Raw genomic sequence first — 16774 nt, forward strand, 5'->3', positions numbered from 1 at the left:
GACCAGGATGGTCTCGATCTCTTGACCTCGTGATCCACCCGCCTCGGCCTCCCAAAGTGCTGGGATTACAGGCGTGAGCCACCGTGCCCGGCTATTTTTTTTTTATTAAGATGGCGTTTCACCATGTTGGTCAGGCTGGTGAACACCTGACCTCAGGTGATCCGCCTGCCTTGGCCTCCAAAGTGATTGAATTACAGGCTTGAGCCACCACGCCCGGCCAACTAAGCGTTTTATATGCATTATCTCTGATTCTCAAAACATTGCACAATAAAAATTATCCCTATTTTATAGATAAGGAAATAAATGGTTGGAGTAAACAATTTGTCCAAGGTCACAAAGCTAGGGAGTGGCATAGTCAGAATTTAAATTCAGAACTCTGCAGTATTTGAGTAACGTGTATGCTAGAAGCCCATTTCTCATCCCTATGCAATATACCCATGTAATAAACCTGCATACCCCTTGAATCTAAAGAAAAGATTAATATCACTATATCACCATAGTTTTTTTGATTTTTGAGACAGAGTCTTGCTCTGTCACCCAGGCTGGAATGTAGTGGCACGATCTCAGCTCACTGCAACCTCTGCCTTCCAGGTTCAAGTGGTTCTCCTGCCTCAGCCTCCTGAGTAGCTGGGACTACAGGTGCACACCACCACGCCCAACTAATTTTTGTAATTTTAGTAGAGGGGGGGTTTCATCATATTGGTCAGGCTGGTCTCGAACTCCTGACTTCAGGTGATCCACCCATCTCAGCCTCCCAAAGTGCTGGGACTACAGGTGTGAGACACCACACATGATCATCACTATAGTTTTAAATAGGTAATTGCTCCTCTTTCTTCTCTCGACTTCATTAAAAGAAAATTATATAAAATAATAACTAAAAACAACAAATTCAGAACTCTGATTTTGAAGCCATACTTTTCCTGTTGTTCTGTCTTCTTAGAAAATATAAGGATGAGCCTGTAATCCCAGCACTTTGGGAAGCTGAGGTGGGCTGATTACTTGGAGTCAGGAGTTTGAGATCAGCCTGGCCAACATGATGAAACCCCATCTCTACTAAAAATACAGAATTAGCTAGGTGCACTGGTGCGCCCCTATAGCCGCAGCTATTCAGGAGGCTGAAGCAGGAGAATCGCTTGAAGCCCCTTGAAGGCAGAGGTTGCAGTGAACCAAGATTGAGCCATTGAACTCCAGCCTGGGCCACAGAGTGAGACTCTGTCTCAAAAAAAAGAAAGAAAGAAAAAAATGAAGTAAGAAGTTAGAATTTACGGTTTATATATCATCTAAAATTTACTGGGTGGGAAGGAGTAGAAGGGCACTTCCAGGAGAACAAATGACTTCTTAGAAGCTGGGGAGAAAGCACTTTTTGGAAAAAAAAAACCAACTTTTTGTAAAGATAAATATGTCCTTAGGAGAACACATGGGAGAAATCATACTTTTGTAATAGTATCTCTCTGCCATCTCTGACAAGATTAGAGTTATTCCCGGGGAGGAGGTTTATGACAGTTGGGTTCTTTTGGGAGCCTTTGATTTTAGGCAGATAAGGGATTCCAGGAACTTAAAATAATTTAAGTTTAAAATAATTTCAAAAAAAAATTTTTTTTTTTTTTTTTTGAAACAGAGTCTTGCTCTGTTGACTAGGCTGTAGTGGACTGGTGAAATCTCGGCTCACTACAACCTTCATCTCCTGAGTTCAAGCCATTCTCCTGCCTAAACCTCCCTAGTAGCTGGGTCTACAGGCATGTGCCACCATGCTCAGCTAATTTTTGTATTTTTAGTAGCAACGGCGTTTCATCATGTTGGCCAGGCTGGTCTCAAACTCCTGACCTCAGGTGATCTGCCTGCCTTGGTCTCCCAAAATGCTGGGTTTACAGGTGTGAGCCACTGTGCCAGCCTCAAAATAATTTTCATGCCACAGTGGTTTCTTCTATACCCTTCCATTGCCATCAGGTGATATTTTGAAAAATAGAAACAGAACTATGTCTGTCAGCTGATCTACACGAAATAGTTTGACAGCCCTAAACAAAGGACGATTTTTCCATCTGTGAGTTTCCTCAAAATGTTGCTCTGTCGCCCAGGCTGAAGTGCAGTGGCACCAGGAAGGCTCACTTCAACCTCGACTAAAGGAATTTTTATACTTTGTTCTTCTACAAAGGTGTTTCCATTTCTCTGGATATTTTTGGTGTTAGATGAAGAAATAAATGGCTACTGATAACTAACTGATAAAAAAGTCTTTTTTTTTTTTTTTTTTTTTGACACGGAGTTTCGCTCTTGTTACCCAGGCTGGAGTGCAATGGCGCGATCTCGGCTCACCGCAACCTCAGCCTCCTGGGTTCAGGCAATTCTCCTGCCTCAGCCTCCTGATTAGCTGGGATTACAGGCACGTGCCACCATGCCCAGCTAATTTTTTGTAGTTTTTAGTAGAGACGGGGTTTCACCGTGTTGACCAGGATGGTCTCGATCTCTTGACCTCGTGATCCACCCGCCTCGGCCTCCCAAAGTGCTGGGATTACAGGCTTGAGCCACCGCGCCCGGCCCGATAAAAAAGTCTTTTATAGCTACTTTTTAAAATTGAATGAAGTCTCCCCGTTTTTATTTATTTATTTATGAGGAGTCTCACTCTCTCACCCTGGCTGGAGTGCAGTGGCATAATCTCGGCCCACTGCAACCTCTGCCTCCTGGGTCCAAGCGATTCTCCTGGCTCAGTCTCCCGAGTAGCTGGAACTACAAGTGCATGCCACCACCCTGGCTAATTTTTGTATTTTTTAGTAGAGATGGAGTTTTGCCATGTTGGCCAGGCTGGTCTCGAACTCCTGACTTCAAATGATCTGCTCGCCTCAACCTCCCAAAGCGCTAGGATTACAGACTTGAGCCACTGCGCCCGGCCACCCCCTGTTTTCTTCCAACTTTCCTTTTTTAGTTGAGATAGGGTCTTGCTCTGTCACCCAGGCTGGAGTGCAGTGGTGCAATCAGAGCTCACTGCAGCCTCGATCTCCCAGGCTCAAGCAATACTCCCACCTCAGTCTCCCGAGGTGCGCGCCACCACGCTGGGCTAATTTTGTTGTATTTTTTGTAGAGATGGGGTTTCGCCATGTTGCCCAGGTTGGCCTCCAACTGCTGGGCTCAAGCGATCCACCCTTTCCGGTCTCCCAAAGTCCTGGGATTACAGGCGTGAGCCACCGCGCCTGGCTGAATCACAGGATTTTAAATACTCACTCTGCTTTTCTAGTCCTGTGGGAGACGTGGTTTTCTCCGTAAAATTTCTCCCTCTGTCCTGGGTGATTTCTTTTGCATTAAAGTGTGGCTCTTCGTATGTTAGAAGTTTGTTTTTATTTATTTATTTTGAGATGGAGTCTCACCGTCGCCCAGGCTGTGGAGTACAATGGCGCCATCTCAGCTCACCGCAGCATCCGCCCACATCAAGCGATTCTCCTGCCTCAGCCTCCCGAGTAGCTGGGATTACAGGCGCCTGCCACCCTGCCCAGCTAATTTTTGTATTTTTTAGTAGAGACGGGGTTTCACCATCTTGGCCAGTCTGGTCTTGAACTTCTGACATCGTGATCCACCTGCCTCGGCCTCTCAAAGTGCTGAGATTAAAGGCATGAGCCACCAGCGCCCGGCCAGCAGTTTGTAATTTGTGGGGTGAAAGGAAACTAGTAGAGTCTTCTGGTACTTAGTTATCTGTCTTTCTAGGAGTTTTAGGTAATATTTTAGACTTGGCAGTTTCCTTATTTTATACGGACTGGAAAGTCAACAAATACTTCTGCAGTGCCTATTGTGTACAAAGAATCAGAATTGCACTTTCACAATGAAATGAGGGAGGCGAAGGGCTGATCTCAGATATTTGACTGGTAAACCAGTACCTTTTCTAGCATATGTGGCCATAGGGGAAATTCTCTCTAGGCTAGATAAACGGAGGAGTTTATTTAGTGTTTTGGCAAGCTTTATTGCCTCCATAGGTAACAATTATTTGTATTTCCTAGAGTAGGGGCTAAGACGCGCCCTGGAATAATTCCTTTTTGATGTGGATTTTCCAATGAGGTCAGACTTCCCTGAAGGCTATCCGTGAATAGTCTTTTTTGCTTGAGTGATGGCCAAGACACGGGCAGGTTTGCAAGCTTTGTCTTCATGCGGATCCGTCCACAGAGGTAGATGACAAACGCTCACTTGAGGATCTCTGCAGGCTCCTACTCAGGAACCCAGGCGCGCCTGCGCGTCGGAGCCCCTTTGTTGCTGGGGAGCGGAGGTCCGGTTGCGCATGCGCAGTAGGCCGGCACAGACAAGTGCGCTGCACCATTGGCACCGGCTGGGGGCGAGCCCACCTCAGGCAGCCGCCGCCGCTACCGCCGTCGTTGCTACTGCAGCAGCGGAGTTCAGCGGGCCCGGACGTGGGAGACTTCCCACACGGTGGCTGAGATGTCGTCCACTGCGGCTTTTTATCTTCTCTCTACGCTAGGAGGGTACTTGGTGACCTCATTCTTGTTGCTTAAATACCCGACCTTGCTGCACCAGAGAAAGAAGCAGCGATTCCTCGGTAAACACATCTCTCACCGCGGAGGTGAGAGGGGTCCCCAGAGCCCGATGGCGGAGGTGGGGGAGGCTGAGGGTCCTTTGCGGCTCCGCAGAAGGCAACCGGGTGGCAATCCGTGAGAGTTTGAGGAAGAATGGGGTTGCGCGAATTGAGGGCTCCTCCGGAGGCGAAGGCTGTGTGAAGGGGAGGTCTCTTGAGGGGAAGGAAGGAGAGAGATTCCCCAGTCTGAGCCACAGCGGGGGTCCCTCGGGGGCAGCAGTGTGAGGGGTCCTCTGAAATGGGGAAGACCCGATCGAGAATGAAGGGTAGGCGGAGCGTTTCTCGGCGGATGGAAGGATGATCGCAAGGTCCCTTCCTAGCACCAAGACACAAAGGGGGAGAGCGGTGCACAACCGAAGGTACTCGGCGGGGGGCACCGGGAACTCACTGCTCCGAGCGAGCCGGTGGCTGAGTGGATGGGAAGAGCCGAGGCGGGGAGCAGGGCTGGGGATTTTCGTGAAGCTGGACGAGCTGTAGCCCCTGTGTCTGCGGTGCCTGGGGGCCCGTCCCACCCCACGCTCTGAGCACTCAAAATTGAGAAGAGAGGGAAAACGAGTCCCCCGAGCCAGGGACGTTTCCCAAGGTCACAATGAGAGCTTGGGCTGAACTGAGACAGGAACTAGAGTGTCCAGGTCCCCAGGGCTGCAAACCTTACACCTTTTTTCTGTCCTTTGAGCACTGCAAAAAAAAAAAAAAAAAAAAAAAAAAAAAAAAAAAAAAAAAAAAAAAAAAAAAAAAAAAAAAAAAAAAAAAAAAAAAAAAGAAAAAGAAAAAGAAAAACAAAACAAAACAGACACACACACGGAAGGACAGGTGGATTTTCAAAAGACTAAAAATGATTTCGTTTAGGACATGACAGTATTGTTTAAATAAAACAAAAAATAAGTTTCTTTTGGAAAAGTGTTTTTGCTAAAAGGAGCCTAGGTTGCTCACTCTCTAATTTCCCAAATAACAGGTCAAATCTTTGCTTCTTCATTATTGTGTTAATAATGTGTCTTCATTGCATTTCAAGTATGATGTATAAAGTTTGGTGAAATTGGATTATTTTCAATCAATTTTAACTGTTCTTTAAGGATGAATGTTAAACCAGTTTAAAAGTTGCTTGAAATTTAATACATACTTGAAATGATAATTTCTAAGAGTTTACAGTCCAAAACTTGATTTAGTACCATAACCACTTTACTAACAAGTATCAGCCAAGGAATAAGGTTTTGAAATATAAATACAGAAATACATTATCATTCTTCTGAATTTTATCAGTTAAACATAGTTCTAATGAGTGACTTCAATACTATTCTAGTCTTCCCACTCATGAAAAGCATTAGAGGTTTTAAAGGGTGGCCAGCCAAATGCCATGTTATTGCTTATTTGGGTTATCTGTTTTAATAAGCCACCTGGTTAAACAGTAGGATGAAGTTTAACTACTAAGGTGCCTTCAACCATTGGCACCAGGGGCCAACTTTTAGTATTCAAGTTGTTGTCACAGAAACAATCTACTTTTCTTCTTCTTCTTCTTTTTTTTTTTTTAAATACGGGGTTTCACCATGTTGGTCAGGCTGGTCTTGAACTCCTGGCCTCACGTGATCCACCCGCCTTGGCCTCCAAAGTGCTTGGATTACAGGTGTGAACCACCATGCCTGGCCTATCTTCTTCTTTTTCTTTTTTAATTTTTGTTTCTTTTTTTAAATTTTTCTTCTTCTTCTTCATCTTCTTTTCTTATTATTTTTTTTTCATTTATTATTATTATTTTTTAAGATGGGGTTTCACCATATTGGTCAGGCTGGTCTTGGACTCCTGACCTCAGGTGATTTGCCTGCCTCAGCCTCCCAAAGCACTGGGATTACAGGCGTGAGCCACCGTGCCCGGCTCATCTTATTTTCTTTCTTTCTTTCTCTTTCTTTCTTTCTTTCTTTCTTTCTTTCTTTCTTTCTTTCTTTCTTTCTTTCTTTCTTTCTTTCTTTCTTTCTTTCTTTCTCTCTTTCTTTCTTTTCTTTCCTTCTTTCTTCTTCTTCTTCTTCTTCTTCTCCTCCTCCTTCTTCTTCCTCTTCTCCTCCTCCTTCTTCTTCCTCCTCTTCTTCTTCCTCTTCTCCTTCTCCTCCTCTTTCTTCTTCTTCCTTCTTCTTCTTCTTCATTTCTTCTTCTCTTTTTTCTTCTTTTTTGAGGCAGAATTTTGCTCTTGTCACCCACACTGGAGCGCAATGGCACAATCTTGACTCACTACAGCCTCTGTTTCCCAGGTTGAAGTGATTTTCCTGCCTCAGCCTCCTGAGTAGCTGGGTTTACAGGTGCCCGCCACCACGCCCAGCTAATTTTTGTATTTTTAGTAGAGACGGGGTTTCGCTATGTTGGCCAGGCTGGTCTCAAACTTCTGACTTCAGGTGATCCACCTGGCTTGGCCTCCCAAAGTGCTGGGATTACAGGTGTTGCACCCAGCCAGAAGTAAAGTCCTATTCTGGGGATGGGCAGTACACATTACTTTTTTGTTTGTTGTGTTGACTGATTTACAGAAAGTACGCTTACTAAAAACTCCAAAACAAAACAAAACCAGATACTCTAAAAAGCTATCTAAACTGTCATTGTGAATTATCAAAATTTTGTTTTAGAAGGAATACGTGTCAATCTTTGAAATTTTGCAACACTCTACAGGTGAAAAAACCCAGCGCTCCATAGGCGTTAAAGACTGTGCTAGATCATCACAGCAAGTATCAAAGCCAGGATAAGCTAGATCTCAAATTTTTGTTTACTGTTCAAGATACTTTTAAACTACTTTCTTCCTAGATATTGAGTCATTTCAATATTACCTCTTATATAAAAATTTTCATTCATTATTTGTAAATGTGGCATCAGTATTCATATATTTAAAGATGTAATGGATTCTTTTTTTTTTTTTTTTTTTTTGAGACAGAGTCTTACTCTGTCATCAGGCTGGAGTGTAGTGGCACAATCTTGGCTCACTGCAACCTCTGCCTCCCGGGTTCAAGTGATTCTCCTGCCAAGTAGCTGAGATTACAGGTGCGCGCCACCACGCCTAGCTAATTTTTGTATTTTAGTAGAGACGGGGTTTTTCCATGTTGGCCAGGATGGTTTCAATCTCTTGACTTCGTGATCTGCCCGCCTCAGCCTCCCAAAGTTCTGGGATTACAGGCATGAGCCACTGCACCTGGCCAAGGTAATGGAACTTTTTATGAAAATCTTGTTAAATATCTACAGACTAAAAATCTGTTTTACCTATATAATGGTCCTACAACTGTTCTGGAAAATCTTACCCAACAAGAAACCCAAGTGGCACTAGGGATTGGAGGAACACACTTTATTACGCTGGCGGGCCCAGAAGGGTTGCACCCAAAAGTCTGGACCTCGGCTTAGAATAGTACACAGTTTTTATAGGTAAGGGGAAGGGGAAGTAACTTAGGACTTCAGGAATTAATTTAGGACTTCAGACAACGCAGCAGGTTTTAGACAACGAGGCAGTTTCTCCTAAAGGTTTTCCAGTTAGTAAGCAATAAGCTGATGTACAGAAGCAGAAAGAGGCGGTTACTAACAAAAATAGGGGCAGTTTTAAAATAGGGATGGTTGCTGACTACGTGCTGACAAAATTCTGGGCAACATTTCCACTTCACAACCACTGTAGTAAGTTCCCATGTCAGTGCTTCATACACTTTTGTTGAATATGTACACTCAATACTACAGTTGAATCCAGAATGATAGAGGAGATAAAACACTTTGTAATGCAAGATACTATGTCTCTGGACAATAAGAGACATATGTAACTAGGAAGGAGTCACTCCCTTGATTGCCTTTAATTTTTGTCTTAGACATGGATAATAGCAATCACTGGTTTCTCTGTGCAGGTTACTAGTATTTGGGCTTATTCTCTATTGCCATAACTGCAAATACCTGATATTTATTTATTTTTCCCCATAAGTAAGGAAACAATGATATTTCTTGTAAATTAGGTATATGACCATTGAAACATTAATCATGTTATATGTATAAAGTATATGCACTTGAATTGGTATAACCTGAAATTCTGAGTATCTACTCTGTTTCTACAATATTATGTCTGCTCCAAAAACGTGATAAAGATTTTTTTTTTGAGACAGAGTCTCACTCTGTCACCCAGGTTGGAGTGCAGTGGCGCGATCTTGGCTTACTGCAACCTCTGCCTCCGAAGTTCAAGTGATTCTCCTGCCTCAGCCTCTCAAGTAGCTGGGACTACGGGCACATGCCGCCATGCCCGGCTAATCTTTTCTATAGTAGAGACAGGGTCTCACTGTGTTAGCGGATCTCCTGACCTTCTGATCTACCCACTTTGGCCTCTCAAAGTGCTGGGATTACAGGCGTGAGCCACCATGCCCTGCCACATGATAAAGATTTAAATCACCCAAGTCAGATACTCGATTTACCAGTTTTTAGCCTTGGGAACAAGTCTTAGTTTCTGTTTATTTTTCCGGACAGACTCTCGTTCACTTACCTTAGCTGGAGTTCAGTGGCAGCGAGCCAGGATTTTGCCATGTTGGCCATGCTGGTCTTGAACTCCTGACCTCAGGTGATCTGCCTGCCTCTGCCTCCCAAAGTGGTGGTATTACAGGCGTGAGCCATCAGGCCTGGCCAGCCAGAAGCCTGTTTTTACTTACTACAAACTGGGGACCATTTGCCTTGCTTACCTCTGAGTTGTAATGATGATCAGTTGTATAAAATGCTCTTTGAAAAGTGTGAAACTGTTTAGAAATATTATATGGGTGGATACAAAGTTTTCACAGTTGTATTTTGTAACAAAACTTTGAGGTCATTGAAAAGGAATGAGATCAGTCTTGTGTTTTCAAAGTTTTTTTTTTTTTTTTTTTGAGACGGAGTTTCGCTCTTGTTACCCAGGCTGGAGTGCAATGGCACGATCTCAGCTCACCGCAACCTCCGCCTCCTGGGTTCAGGCAATTCTCCTGCCTCAGCCTCCTGAGTAGCTGGGACTACAGGCACGCGCCACCATGCCCAGCTAATTTTTTGTATTTTTAGTAGAGATGGGGTTTCACCATGTTGACCAGGATGGTCTCGATCTCTTGACCTCATGATCCACCCGCCTCGGCCTCCCAAAGTGCTGGGATTACAGGCTTGAGCCACCGCACCTGGCCTGATTGTCTTTTAAAATAGAAAATACTCTGTTTCAAAAATTAAATGCTGTAGGCTTTATTTCTTTAAAGCATAACATTGTATTTAGTGTATTATATTGTAATGGGATCTGTTGATGCAGCTGCTTCCCTTATTAGACTCTGAGTTCCTCATGGGCAGGGATCATATTTGTTAGTTTCTGTGTTTCTAGCCACTAGTACAGATGCTGACAAATGATAGAATAATAGCTAATTGTCTGCTAATTATCTACTGTGTACTAGATACTTTTCATGTGTCTCCTAAATTTATTTGAGCATATAACATTTTTTATAATTACAAAGTGTTGATGAAACATCAGTAAGACTAAAGAGAAATGCTTTGGATTAAATGGAGAACAAACAATGCTCTCAAAGACTATTTTCTTAATTACTATATAAATTATGAATTTTATACTATTTTTAAGATACATATATTTTCCAGTTGCATAACTAACTCATGTTCATTGTAGAAAATTTGGAAAACATAAAAATGAAAAAAGAAAAAATAGTTCCTAAAACTTGACTATCTGGAGATAATCTCTGTTAACATCTTGAAGTAAGCTCTTTAAGGACTTATTTTCCTTTGTTTGGAATCATACTCTATATACCTTTATTCCAAATGCCCACCGAGTTAGCTAGAGAATTAAGCAACAGATTTTTTAGAAAGAGTTCTAGTTATTAGGCCTTAGTGGCCAAAGAATAAAAAACCTATCAACAACTGATCGAATTCCCACCTTTTCTCCCAGTCTTTAACTTTTGTTCTCAAGGCAGGGTAGTATCACAATCTGGGTATCCTGCCACAGATGGGTTTGGTGGATGATACTTTGAGGGTAAGGATTGCTCTTGGACACTGGCTGCTTCTGGGCCCTAAACTTTAATTGGTTGTTCAAGACGAACAGCAAGGCATCAGTTTGAATCTCAAAGTGTCACTGGAAGCCGCATTTCATAATTGTACCTGAAACATGTTCCATGTCAGGGTATTGATTCCCTGGAGTTTGAGACCAGCCTAGCCAACATTGTGAAACCCTGTCTCTACTAAAAATACAGCTCTTGTTTCTTCATTTTTTTTTTTTTTTTTGAGACAGAGCCTCACTCTGGAGTGCAATGGCGCCATCTCGGCTCACTGCAACATCCGCCTGCTGGGTTCAAGCGATTCTCCTGCCTCAGCCTTCTGAGTAGCTGGGATTACAGGCATGTGCCACCATGCCCGGCTAATTTTTGTATTTTAGGTAGAGACGGGGTTTTGCCATGTTGGTCAGGCTGGTCTCAAACTCCTGACCTCAAGTGATCTGCCTGCCTTGGTCTCCCAAAGTGCTGGGATTACAAGCATGAGCCACCATGCCCAGCCCCTTTATTCCTTATATGGAGGAAAGAGTTCCTCCATATAAGGAACTCTTCCACCCTTATTAGCGAGGACCTTCTTCCAGCTGGCTTGCTCATTCCACTTTTCTTTCTTTCTTTCTTTCTTTTTTTTGAGACAGAGTTTCGCTCTTCTTGCCCAGGCTGGAGTGCAGTGGCACAATCTTGGCTCACTGCAACCTCTGCCTTCCAGTTTCAAGCGATTCTCCTGCTTCAGCTTCCTGAGTAGCTGGGATTACAGGTGCCCACCACCATGCCCAGCTAAATTTTTGTATTTTTAGTAGAAATGGGTTTCACCATGTTGGCCAGGCTGTTCTTGAACGCCTGACCTCAGGTGATCTGCCTCAGCCTCCCAATGTGCTGGGATTACAGGTGTGTGCCACTGTGCCCGACCCATAATCTTAAACTTTTAAGCTCTGTGAATTTAGAAAAATAATTTTTTTTTGTGACAGGGTCTCATTCTGTTGCCCAGGTTGGAGTGCAGTGGTGCAATAACGGCTCACTGCAGACTCAACCTCCTGGGCTCGAGCCATCCACCCATCTCAGGCTCTTGAGTAGCTGGGACCACAGACACAAGTCACCACGCCCAGCTAATTAAAATTTTCTTTTTTTCTTTTATAGAAATGGGGTATCTTTGTGTTGCTTAGGCTAGTCTTGGACTTCTGGATACAAGGAATCCTCCTGCCTTGGCCTCCCAAAGTGCTGGGATTATAAGCATGAGCCACTGTGCCTGGCCAAAAATTAAATATTCTTCTATTAAAATTACTGAAATGATCACAAAACATATTTTTAAAAATAATTATTATTAAAGACACATACATATAATATCTAGTTGTTAAATGCTCCCTGTATATCTACATACAGTTTGGATGTCATCCTTTTGTACTTCAGGTGATCTTGTGTGGCTTACTGAGATTTTTACATATGGCACACAGTTCTAAAGCCCACAGATAGCATACTAGCTATATTGATATGCCTAATCTTTTTCTTATATCTGCAAATATAAATTTCACTAGTTTTTTTCCTTTGAAATATAAAAATAATTTTGCATTGTTCCAGGAAATCTATGTTGAGAAATGCACTTTTGTACATACCATCTCTAGTTATTTCAAGCTCTTCATGCTTTTTTTTTTTTTTTTTTTGAGACGGAGTTTCGCTCTTGTTACCCAGGCTGGAGTGCAATGGCGCAATCTCGGCTCACCGCAACCTCCGCCTCCTGGGTTCAGGCAATTCTCCTGCCTCAGCCTCCTGAGTAGCTGGGATTACAGGCACGCGCCACCATGCCCAGCTAATTTTTTGTAGTTTTAGTAGAGACGGGGTTTCACCGTGTTGACCAGGATGGTCTCGATCTTTTGGCCTCGTGATCCACCCGCCTCGGCCTCCCAAAGTGCTGGGATTACAGGCGTGAGCCACCGCGCCCGGCCCTCTTTATGCTCTTGTATAAGTCATATATAGTGTTTACAAGACACACTATAAATGTTGAGTGAACAAATGATTTTAAAAATGAAGGAAGGCCAGGCATGGTGGTCCAAGCTTGTAATCCCAGCACTTTGGGATTTGGGAGACTGAGAAAGGGAAGTCAAACAATTTCATGAGGGAAGAGTTACCACTAAATAATTCCTTGGAGAGGAATGTCATACTTCTTAATTAGTCCCTTAGTTATTCTCCAGATTTTCCCCATATGAATCTACCAAGTAATTTGTGGGTTTTATCATCGTGGAATGTATCTTCCAGCTTTATATAACCATAGAAATATATGGGAATAGGGGTCAATGTGAATAACTTAACTGTAAAGCTGAAGTAAAGGATGCTATATGGATGGCAGCATAAAAGCTGCAGCATAGTGGCAAAAAGGTTGGACTTTAAAATCATACTGCTGCCAGGTGAGGTGGCTCACACTTGTAATTCCAGCACTTTGGGAGACTGAGGCAGGTGGATCACCTGAGGTCAGGGGTTCAAGACCAGCCTAGCCAACATGGTGAAACCCCATCTCTACTAAAAATTAAAAAATTAGCTGCGCATGATGGCGGATGCCTATAATCCCAGCTACTTGGGAGGCTGAGGTGGGAAAATTGCTTGAACCTGGGAGGCAGAGGTTGCAGTGAGCTGAGATCATACCACTGCACTCCAGCCTGGGCGACAGAACGAGACTCTGTCTCAAAAAAAAAAAAAGAAAAAGAAAAAAGAAACCATACTGCTTGTGCTTGAATCCCAGTTTGTTTTATTGGTTATGTGACCTTAGCCAGTTTTTATGTAGAGATATTTAATATTAATACTACCTCATGGGTGGTTGTGAGGATTTTAATGAAATAATATATAAAGTGCTAAGCACAGTCTCTGGCTTTTGCTAATTATTAATGTCTTGGCTACCTTTTTAATATTTTAGTAGTGACTATGTAATAAACATAAAATAGATGAAGAATCTTAATAATGTTGGCATGCTCCAGCTGTTAGGTTTAAATGAATTACAATTTACTATGGAAAGCAGACATAAAAGATGTAAATAGGCAAATAGGGAATGTAAATACTGGTAGTAATAATCATATTGACTGTGGGGACGTGTATTGAATTTCTGTCCTATCTTTTTCCTAGCATCTTTCCCCTAAGCCAAAAGATCAAACAAAAAATGTCTTTTTAAGACTCCCTGAACCCATCACCGATGTAAACAGTTATTAACTTATGCCCAGTCTTGTTTCACCTATATCCCTGTCCATTCTTCTCACCCAGATTATTTTGAAACAAATTTCTTTTTCTTTTCTTTTCTTTTTTTTTTTTTTTTTTGAGACAGAGTTTTTCACTGTTGCAGGCTGGAGTACAATGGCGCGATCTCAGCTCACCGCAACCTCCGCCCTTGCGGGTTCCGGCGATTCTCCTGCCTGAGCCTCTGGAGAAGATGGGATTACAGGCATGCGCCACCATGCCCAGCTAATTTTGTGTTTTTATTTTTTTTGAGATGGAGTCTTGCTCTGTCGCCAGGCTGGAGTGCAGAGGCACAATCTCGTCTCACTGTAACCTCCGCCTCCTGGGTTCAAGTGACTCTTCCACCTCAGCCTCCCTAGTAGCTGGGACCACAGGCATGTGCCACCACGCCCGGCTAATTTTTGTATTTTTAGTAGAGACTGGATTTCACTATATTGGCCAGGATGGTCTCGATCTCTTGACCTCGTGATCTGCGCGCCTCGGCCTACCAAAGTGCTGGGATTACAGGCGTGAGCCACTGCACCCGTCCTTTTGAATTTTTAGTAGAGACGGGGTTTCCCTACGTTGGTCGGGCTGGTCTCGAATTCCTGATCTCAGGTGATCTGCCCGCCTTGGCCTCCCAAAATGCTGGGATTACAGGTGTTAGCCACCGTGCCTGGCCAACAAATTTCAAATATCAAATGATTTCAAACATAATACTCATGGAACATTCTTTTGTAGAATATTCTAAAAGATGTTAGGACAAAGTTCTTGCCATTGGGATTTGAGAAGACTAGTAACATTGCTTAATTTCCCTTCCCAAGTTTTGAACCAGTTTAGAAATAAAATATAGGCATCAGATAGATAGAAGTCAAAATATTAACTCTATTATTAATATAACTGCATTTTGGCCCTATAATGCCTTCTTGAAATTGATCTTAACACTAAAATGGGGTCCTTTTCCTTGCATTGGCAGGACCTACCTTGGCAAACTTTCTATACAGATGAACAAAAATTTTATTTCTGAGGTTGGGCTACTCCAAATTAAGAGCACTCTGATGGGTTGAATTACAGATGGACAGACAGTTCTTTCTCTCTCCTTTTTTTTTTTTGTGACAAGGTCTCACTCTGTCACCCAGGCTGAAGGGCAATGACACAATCACAGCTTACTGCAGGCTCAAACTCCAGAGTTCAAGCAATCCTCCCACCTCAGTCCCCTAAGTAGCTGAGACTACAGGTGCACACCAGCAGGCCTGGCTATTATTTTAATTTTTTTATAGAAACGGAGTCTCACTATGTTGCCCAGGCCAGTCATGAACTCCTAGACTCAAGCAATCCTCCTGCCTTGGCTTTCCAAAGTGTTAGGATTATAGGCATGAGCCACTGCACCCAGCCAGAAGACTATTTTTATTTAAAAGACTGAGTAGCTGCCCGACACAGTGGCTCATGCCTGTAATCCCAGCACTTTGGGAGGCCAATGCAGGCGGATCACCTGCATTGGCCTCACTTGAGGTCAGGAGTTCAAGACCAGCCTTGCCAACATAATGAAACCCTGTCTCTACTAAAAAATACAAAATTAGCTGGGTGTGGTAACACATGCCTGTGATCCCAGCTACTTGGGAGGCTGAGGTAGGAGAATCGCTTGAACTCAGGAGAACTCTGGAGACAGAGGTTACAGTGAGCCGAGATTGCACCATTGCACTCCAGCCTGGGTGGGCAACAAGAGCGAAACTCTGTCTCAAAAGAAAGAAAGAAAGAAAGAAAAAAGAATGAATAGAAAATTATGGTTACTTAGGCTTGATTATTTAGCAGTTATGTTCTTTTTTTTATTATTATTCTTATTAAGTTCTGAGACACATGTACAGAAAGTGCAGGTTTGTTACTTAGGTATACATGTGCCATGGTGGTTTGCTGCACTCATCAACCCATCATCTACATTAAGTATTTCTCCCAATGCTATCCCTCCCCTAGCCCCCATCCCCCAACAAGCCCTGGTGTGTGATGTTTCCCTCCCTGTGTTCATGTGTTCTTACTGTTCAACACCCACTTATGAGTGAGAACATGTGGTGTTTGGTTTTCTGTTCTTGTGTTAGTTTGCTGAGAATGATGGTTTCCAACTTTATCCATGTCCTTGCAAAGGACATAAACTCATCCTTTTTTTTTAAAATTGCATTTTAGGTTTTGGGGTACATATGAAGAACATGCAAGATTGTTGCATAGGTACACACATGGCATCGTGATTTGCTGCCTTCCTCCCCTTCACCTATATCTGGCATTTCTCCCCATGCTATCTCTCCCCAGCCCCCCAAACCCCACTGTCCTCCCCTATTTCCCCCCAACAGACCCCAGTGTGTGATGTTCCCCTCCCTGTGTCCATGTGTACTCATTGTTCAACACCCACCTATGAGTGGGAACATGAGGTGTTTGATTTCCTGTTCTTGTGTCAGTTTGCTGAGAATGATGGTTTCCAGATTCATCCATGTCCCCACAAAGGATGCGAACTCATCGTTTTTGATGGCTGCATAATATTCCATGGTGTATTTGTGCCACATTTTCCCTGTCCAGTCTGTCATCGATGGGCATTTGGGTTGGTTCCAGGTCTTTGCCATTGTAAACAGTGCTGCAGTGAACATTCGTGTGTATGTGTCCTTATAGTAGAACGATTTATAATCCTTTAGATATATACCCAGAAATAGGATTGCTGGGTCAAATGGAATTTCTATGTCTAGGTCCTTGAGGGATCGCCACACTGTCTTCCACGATGGTTGAACTAATTTACGCTCCTACCAACAGTGTAAAAGTGTTCCTATTTCTCCACATCCTCTCCAGCATCTGTTGTCTCCAGATTTTTTAATGATCGCCATTCTAACTGGCGTGAGATGGTATCTCAGTGTAGTTTTGATTTGCATTTCTCTAATGACCAGTGATGATGAGCATTTTTTAATATGTTTGTTGGCCTCATGTATGTCTTCTTTTGTAAAGTGTCTGTTCATATCCTTCACCCACTTTTGAATGGGCTTGTTTG

The 16774-nt window shown here is 43.1% G+C and overlaps 1 protein-coding gene across 2 annotated transcripts in view; it reads left to right on the plus strand.

The window, feature by feature from the left end:
• Window positions 1-4262: 4262 nt before the first annotated feature.
• The window catches only part of GDPD1 (glycerophosphodiester phosphodiesterase domain containing 1), a 61377-nt gene continuing 48865 nt past the window's right edge, over window positions 4263-16774 (plus strand). The window contains exons 1-2 of one of the 2 annotated variants that reach the window (XM_017539807.2): window positions 4263-4587; window positions 9322-9329. In XM_017539807.2, coding sequence (XP_017395296.1) covers window positions 4414-4587; window positions 9322-9329 — 182 coding nt within the window. In that variant the 5' untranslated portion in view covers window positions 4263-4413. The remainder of the gene's footprint in view (window positions 4588-9321; window positions 9330-16774) is intronic. The other variant, XM_017539806.2, reaches the window with a different exon arrangement.

This window comes from Cebus imitator, unplaced genomic scaffold, assembly GCF_001604975.1.
Source record: "Cebus imitator isolate Cc_AM_T3 unplaced genomic scaffold, Cebus_imitator-1.0 Scaffold121, whole genome shotgun sequence".
Classification (NCBI taxonomy): Eukaryota; Metazoa; Chordata; class Mammalia; order Primates; family Cebidae; genus Cebus; species Cebus imitator.